This window comes from Sceloporus undulatus, chromosome 1 (genome assembly GCF_019175285.1).
Source record: "Sceloporus undulatus isolate JIND9_A2432 ecotype Alabama chromosome 1, SceUnd_v1.1, whole genome shotgun sequence".
NCBI lineage: Eukaryota > Metazoa > Chordata > Lepidosauria > Squamata > Phrynosomatidae > Sceloporus > Sceloporus undulatus.
Window position 1 is genome coordinate 378,907,315 of NC_056522.1, and position 7,330 is coordinate 378,914,644.

The following is a 7,330-nucleotide window of genomic DNA, read 5'->3' on the forward strand; positions in this document are numbered from 1 at the left end:
GCCCCCCCGGTTCCCCGCGTCATATTCCAGCCCTCAGCTACCAAAACTGCCACCAAAGATTACAAGCGAGATTTCTCCACCCACCTTTGCACAGACACTCTTCTTTGAGAGAATGTGGAAAACACCTCAATGACCGTCTTCACCAAGTAGTCATTGCACTGGAATAGAAGCTGTATAGAGTTCCACATTCTCTCCTCTTTTTAATTTATTCCAACAAGGCAGCATTTGATGTACTTTCGCAAGTGACACTTGTGCCCAGGGTGCCGCTGATCCAGGATCATTCTCAAGCCTTGGAATGGAAGACACAACCCAGACCCAGTCTCTTTCCTTTCGGCGACCCATTTGCATCCAGGGGATCAGCAGTCCTGCTTCTCCGTCTCCTCTCAGGCTGACAGTTTTGCCAGTACCGAGAAGACAGGTTTTTTGCACCGTAAAATGACACCTCACTAATTTTAAACTGACATTCCCGTTCATTGCACTGAGCCAAAAATAAAAAGGTTCTGGTGTTTGTTCTTTTAACTTCCCAACTGGAGAACAAGTGGCCTTTTTTAAAAAAAACATTGTATTCTTAAAAGGATAAAATCCCACTGGAAGTGCCCTCCTCCACCCACATCCTGAGAATTGGATGGGAACCCAAAGCCATTTGTCTAGGCCCCTGCTAATGTCTTGTTGTTGTTTTTGCTATATAACTATGGCTTGTTTGGGGAGACTCCCAGCGGTTTGTGTCTACTGTGGCTTCCTACAAACAGTTGTCATATCATGTTTCTGGTTTATTTTTATTTTTATCTTTGGCTGCTTGCCTTTCAGGAAAAAAAAATACAAAAACGGATTGTCAATTGCGTTTCTGCTGTTCTGAAAAGTTAGTGGATACTGTGTCTTAATTCCATTGATTTTTTGCTGCTGAAAAGGACAAGTGGCTGAAGAAAAAACAGCGTGCGCTGCAAGTGTTTTGGTTATGTGAGAGAAATGGAAGAGAAGGCCTCACTCAGTAATCCAAAAAAAAAGTATATTAGCATGTGTCAGGTTCAGTTGTGCTTTTTTCATTTGGGCAAGTGAGGTGTCTAAGCTAAAAGGTTGCCTGTGTTTTGATGAACAAAGCTATTATCCTGCAATAGTGTACAGTTGTGTTATATTGTATATTACAGATTAATAACCTGATAGTTCTGTGGCCCAAGGCCCATTCTACAGTCCCTATTCCTGTGCGCTGTCACTGTTGTAAACCATTTCCCTACCTCTGGGGGGGAAAGTGTTGCTTCGGACTTTTAAAAGAAAGTCATGTCGATTCTCACTTCCGTTTTATCCGGTGTTCTCTCTGGAATTCGCTGGTCATCTCAGCAGAATCCAGACAACTTGTTCAGATTTTTAAAAAAAACATGAAATAATTGAATCCCTTCTTTTCACTGTCAGAATTCACCATTTTTCTGCAGTGGAGGGGGCTTACAATTAGTTTGGTCCAAGTACTGTAGAATCCAGAAGCCTTCTTGACTGGTCTGTGGCCCTTTACTGAGCTTTTACTATCAGGTTCTTAACCGATTAATAAAATCAATCCAGTCTTAATTTTTAAGAAAGCTTGGTCAAATTGTATTTTTTTTCTTGCAGAAATGCAAACCTCCTTTGTTCACGTGAACACCAAAAGGGCTGAGTGTGTTTTGATGCCAGAAGAAACGGGAAACTCGGCTGATGCACACAACAGCCCCAGGTATATTTAACTATTTGCAGCTTGATCTTTGTTGATGTAGATTGCTTCAGCCTGTCTAATAGCAAGACTTAGGCTGGTATAGCAAGCAACTTCAAATAAAATATAAGTGCATAATTTGGGTTGGGAGAAATTATTCTGATCTGCTTGTACCTAAAAGGGAGCGGAGCATCTTATAAATAGACCTGCCAAAATGTTATTGTACAGACTCTAGAACAGATTCCAACTTAACTTTGGTGTCGAATGACCCTTCATGGGGGTCGCCTAAGACCATTGGGAAACACCCTGTTTAATTACGTATAGTAGCAGCGAAATAATGTCCTGGGTTTTGGTACCACAACATGAGGAACTGTATTAAAGCGTCGTGGCATTAGGAAGGTTGGGAACCACTGATCTATAGATGTCGTAGGGACTACTAAAGAAAACTTGAATAGCTTTCCTGGTAACTTTCAAAGGGAATAATTACTTGGGCTTACTAGCTTTCTAGGTCCTGTTAGGAGGGGAAAGGGACTCAATGTGATTGTGTGAAAAAACTCCCCCAGTTCACCCAAGATGCTGTTTCTGTCAGGTTATTATTGGCATTGAGGCCACAAAGTGGTCCTGCTCCAAAAGAGCTTTAAAAAACGGAGGCAGAGAAACAGGAGGGATGGATAGGTGTTAGTTACGAGTATACATGCTTGTGTGAAGAGAAACTACAGGTCAATCCTGCGATCCTCAGGGTTTTAAAGAACAAGGGACTCAAGTTAAGTCTTAGCCAAGGTGGGGGGGGGCACTGGGGGGGTGTTAGCCAAAAAAGTGGGGGATACTGACACAACTGTGTCAGTGTCTCTTAAAGTTGGAATTTGTTTAGCTCAAAAGGCTTGTGAGGGGTGGGTAATGTTGAGGATTGCTTCCACCTGTTTATACCTGTGTAGTAACTGAAGAGGACTCCCAAGTTGGTGAGAACTTTCCCTGCCTCCCTCCCTTCCCTCACTCTTACTTACCTTGAAAGCCTCTGCTTGCCACCACCGCCGCTGCCACTGCAGGAAAAATCGGGTGGCAGCAGCGGCGGCAGAGGCCAATCTCCGGCCTCCTAACCGCCGCCGTGGAAGGGCCCGATGGTGGTGCTGGAGGCCTCTTGGCCCTGAACAGCACCGCCACAGGGCCTTTCCTGTGGTGGCGGTGAGGAGGCAGAGCCACTGCGCCAGAGGCCTTCAAGGCCCCCAGCGCCGACACCTGTCCCTTGTGCGGCAGTGGCGGCAACAAGGAGGCCGGGTGATGGTGAGGGAGGACTTGAAGGCCTCTGGCACTGCTGCCCTCCACACCTCCTATTCGCCACCTCCGTACCTTTCCTTTCCCTCCTGGTTCTTGGGGGGAGAGGGTTCAGTATAGGGTTTATTTAGGAACAAAACACAAGAATAATAACTATAATGATGGCTGCCCTTCCTCTGCCAGGCCTGGTTCCTCTGGTTCCTTGGGCCCCTTTCCCTCTGAGGCTCCCTGGGCTTTGGCCTGACAGGAGACAGTGTAGCCAGGCCTAGATCCCTAGTGGAGGACTTGGAGGACTCCTTCCTTCCTCCAGTGTTGCCAATTTCAGGAGTTTTACACGTAGGGTTGCCATAAGTCAGGGCCTCCAAACCAGGACAAATGTAGGACAACATTTTCAAATGTAGGACAACATTTTTTTACATGGAGGACGTGTGAAAAAAAATGATCCTTTTTTTAAAATGTTAATATAAATGCATGTTTCTTAGGCATGATCAAAATGGAGGACATTTTGGCATTATTTCTAGACAGATGGCAGAAATGTACTTCCCTTTCTGGTCAAACACCCCCAACCTCCATTCCAAAAACACACACAGCAGCACATTTGGGCATGGACACATGGCTTTATTTAACATGGCAATCTCTTGCATATTTCAGAAGCTTATTGCATAACCAAACTCTTTGGGTTTAACATTTAACATGGTTATATATTTAACATAGCCTCTTACATATTTCAGTTGCTTATTCCATAGCCAAACCCTTTGGGTTGAACACTTAACATGGTTTAACATGGCTATGCATGTTTAACATATCAAGGTGGTTTAACAAGTAGTGGAAGTGGATTGGCTCTTGGTTTCAGGTTTAGCAAAGAAGGAGGAAAGGCCTCTGCCTACATGGCTATCCCTCTGTGTCTACCATCTACACTAAGAACAACTAACAATATCTTCACATAGTATAGGCCTATGATTCCAACACCATCATTTCTTTCTTTCTCCTGTTGGATTTTTAACACTTTTGCCTGATGAAGGAGTCAGTGGAGCTTTGAAAGCTTGCATCATATGTTTTGTGCATTTTGGTTGGTGCTATAAAGGTATCACTGTTTAAAGCAACATTCCCTGCTGCCCCTGGCAAACTCCATTTCCCACATTGCCACAGCTTGATTTAGTCTGAGCAGAGGCTTAGAAAGCCTAAAATGGTGGCGTTCCTTGGCGGGAATGGGCCCCTTGCCGACCCTCAACAGAGGCTGCCAAGTGGCATCAAGACCCAGGGCCAGCCACCCCTCAGCCCAGGCCATCTTCTTCTGCCTCCTTTGCTCTGGGCTGTCCTTCTTCTCTAATCCTTCGTTGTTCTCTGTCTCCTCCTCTCTCTGGCCCTTCTTTCTTCTGACTTCTCTCTGCTCTCCATCTTCTCTGGCCCTTCTTTCTTCTGACTTCTCTCCGCTCTCCTTCTTATCTTCTCCGAGACTCCACTCCTTTCCTCTCTCCTCTAGCTGCCGTCCCTTCTTTCTTCTGCCTCCCTTCTGTCTCCTCTGCTGCTGCTCTGCTCGACTCTCCTTCCTTCTTCTGTCTCTCTCACTCCCCGCTCCTCCTCTCTCTTCAGTTTAAATCGCGCATGCCTGCTGCACGGGGCTGAATAGACTGCTGTAGGCTGCAGCTCCTCCCCCTTATTGTGAATCTGGCCAATGGGGACTGAGGAGCTGAGCGGCCCACCCCTCCCAGCAGTCAGGCCTGAGGGGAGCCGAAGCCGGGGCCTTGAATGGGGGAGGGGCTAGGCGGGACGGAACCGCGCAGAAGCCTCAAAAACCATGTTTGTCCCGCCTACCCCATGAAATGGCAACCCTATAGGGAGATGTGTTCCCGTAAGGAACCCGGACCCAAGCCATGTAGGGCTTTAAAGGTGATGACCAACACCTTGCATTGTGCCCGGAAGCTAATTGGGAGCCAGTGTAGATCTTTTAAGATGGGTGTTATATGGTCAAACCTTCATGAACCAGTAACTGGATGCCATATTCTGCACTAACTGAAGCTTCCGAACTTGGTACGAGGGTAGCCCCATGTAAAGCGCATTACAGAAATCTAGACGAGAGGTTACCAGAGCATGTACCACCGTTTCAAGGTCCCTTCGGTCTAGGTAGGGTCGCAGTTGGCATATCAGCCGAAGTTGGTACCAAGCACTTCTGGCCGTTGCATCCACTTGAGATGACAAAGGTAGAGACAGATCCAGAAGTACTCCCAAACTGCGAACTTCATCCTTCAGGGGAAGTGTGACCCTGTCTAGGAGGGGAGGACAAATTTCCTTCCCTGGACCTAAGGATCCTATGGCAAGTACCTCCGTTTTCTCTGGATTCAGCTTGAGTTTGTTTTCCCTCATCCAGCCCATTACTGACTCAAGGCAGTGATTCAGAGGGGAGAAGTCATCCTTAGTCACTACATCAGTTGGGGACATAGAGAAGCATATTTAGGTGATAACCCCGCACCCCATGTCTCCAGATGATCTCTCCCAGCGGTTTCATGTAAATGTTAAACAGCATTGGGGACAAGATGGCACCTTGGGGGATGCCAGATTTCTTCTCTTTTCTAGAAGAAATTACCATTAAGTAACCCTATATCATAATTCTCTTACCACACTTTGGTGTGTGTGTGTATATGTGTGTGTATATATATATATATACACATGATATCTTAAATTTCAGCTTTAATACGCAGTTCTTTCTCTTCTTTGAACCTCTGAGATAACGAATTCTCATATACAATAGTTACTGTATTTCATTGTAATTGTTTTAATTTTTAATCTGCCATGAGTCCTACTCTTGGGGGGAAAGCTAGGTAGAAAGACAGTTCATCATGTTTTAATATTTGGAGGGATGTCACGCTGAGGATGGAGCAAGCTTGTTTTCTGCTCCTCCAGAGAATAGGACCCAGAGCAATGGATGCAAACTACAGGAAGAGATTCCATTGAAACATTAGGAGGAACCTCCTGACAGCAAGGGCTGTTTGACATAGGGTCACTTTTCCTCAGCGTATATGGAGTCTCCTTTTTGGGAGCCTGTAAACAGAGGCTGGATGGCCATTTTGGGGGTCCTTCCAACTCTATGATCTGAGTCTTCAGCATCTTCTCATCATGAAAGAGACCCCGCCCCCCACCTTGTATTATATTATTATTATTATTATTATTCTAAGCACTTCAATACACTGGTTTACACCACTTTTAACTGCCATGGCCCATGCCGTGGAATTGTGGGAACTGTAGTTTTTTGTGGCACCGCCACAACAAACTACAGTTCCACACATTCCACGGCATGGAGCCATGACAGTTAAAAGTGGTGTCAAACCGGATTACTTTAACAGTGTGAGCACATCCCGAGCGTGTTTTATTTGTTTATTGGTTTATTTATGTACATCCTGAGGCGCTTTTAGTGTCATTTCATAACGAAGAGGGGAGCCATGATCCCCCTCAAAGGAGCGGGAGAAGACCGCGGGCCCGCCTTCCATCGCCTCAGGACTAGGCCTGAGAATAATGTCGTCCCTTCCAGGGCCTGAGGCCTCCCCGTTCCTCTTCGAGCGGGAGCTGGGGCGCCGCCGTGAGCAGGGCCCGGGGCCCGGCCTTCGCGTGGCGCAGCGCTCGGCCGGAGGGACCGGGTCGGTGGTGTGGGACGCCGCCCTGGTCCTGGCCCGCTTCCTGGAGAAGGAGAGCGAGGCGGCCTCCTCCTCCTCGCTAGGCCTCAGCCTCCCCCGCGCGGAGGTACTTGAGCTGGGCGCCGGCACAGGCCTCGTAGGCCTCATGGCCGCCTGCCTCGGGTACGTGCCACGGAGGGACCGCAGGGCCTATCATCCCCCCTCACTCGCCATCTCTCTCTCTCTCTCTCTCTCTCTCTCTCTCCCAGTTTAGGGTTCGGCTTTGCACACCTGAAGGAAGGGGGAACTTCTCTTGATGCTTATGGACTACAGTGCCTATCATCCCCCCACACCATGTCTGGGAGCCAGGGCTTCTCGCCATCTTTCTCCTGCTTTGGGGGTTTGGCTTTGTAAATCTGAGAGGGGAAAGCTGCCTAGTCATGCTTTCCAGACATGGACTACAGTGCCTATCATCCACACACACATACACACCATGTCTGGGGGGGGCAGGGCTTTTCGACTCTTTTCTCCAATTAGGGGTTTGGCTTTGCAGATCTAATGGGGAAGCTTTGCAGACCTGAGGATGGAAACCATCACCTGGTGATGCCTTCCAGATATGGACTGCAGTGCCTATCATCCCCCACACACCATGTATGGGAGCCAGGGTTTCTCCTTTTTCTCCTTTCTGGTTTAGGTTTCAGCTTTGCAGACCTGACTGGCGAAAGCTTTGATGCCTTCCAGATATGGACTGCAGTGCCTATCATCCCCCACACAC

At 47.5% G+C, this 7,330-nt stretch overlaps 2 protein-coding genes across 4 annotated transcripts in view; both read left to right on the forward strand.

Moving 5' to 3' along the window:
• SOS2 (SOS Ras/Rho guanine nucleotide exchange factor 2) overlaps nt 1-133 on the forward strand; it is a 42,898-nt gene extending 42,765 nt beyond the window's left edge. The window contains 2 exon segments of the mRNA XM_042460989.1: nt 1-11; nt 13-133. The exon segment at nt 1-11 is cut by the window's left edge and continues 402 nt beyond it. Of these exon segments, the coding sequence (XP_042316923.1) occupies nt 1-11; nt 13-133 (132 nt within the window).
• Nucleotides 134-6,366: 6,233 nt separating this feature from the next.
• The window catches only part of VCPKMT (valosin containing protein lysine methyltransferase), a 9,756-nt gene continuing 8,792 nt past the window's right edge, over nt 6,367-7,330 (forward strand). The window contains exon 1 of one of the 3 annotated variants that reach the window (XR_006103687.1): nt 6,367-6,738. Coding sequence is in view for 2 of the 3 variants with exons in the window: in XM_042465148.1 (XP_042321082.1) it covers nt 6,458-6,738 (281 nt within the window). In the remaining variant the exon portion in view is untranslated. The remainder of the gene's footprint in view (nt 6,739-7,330) is intronic. The other 2 variants (XM_042465148.1, XM_042465155.1) reach the window with 2 other exon arrangements.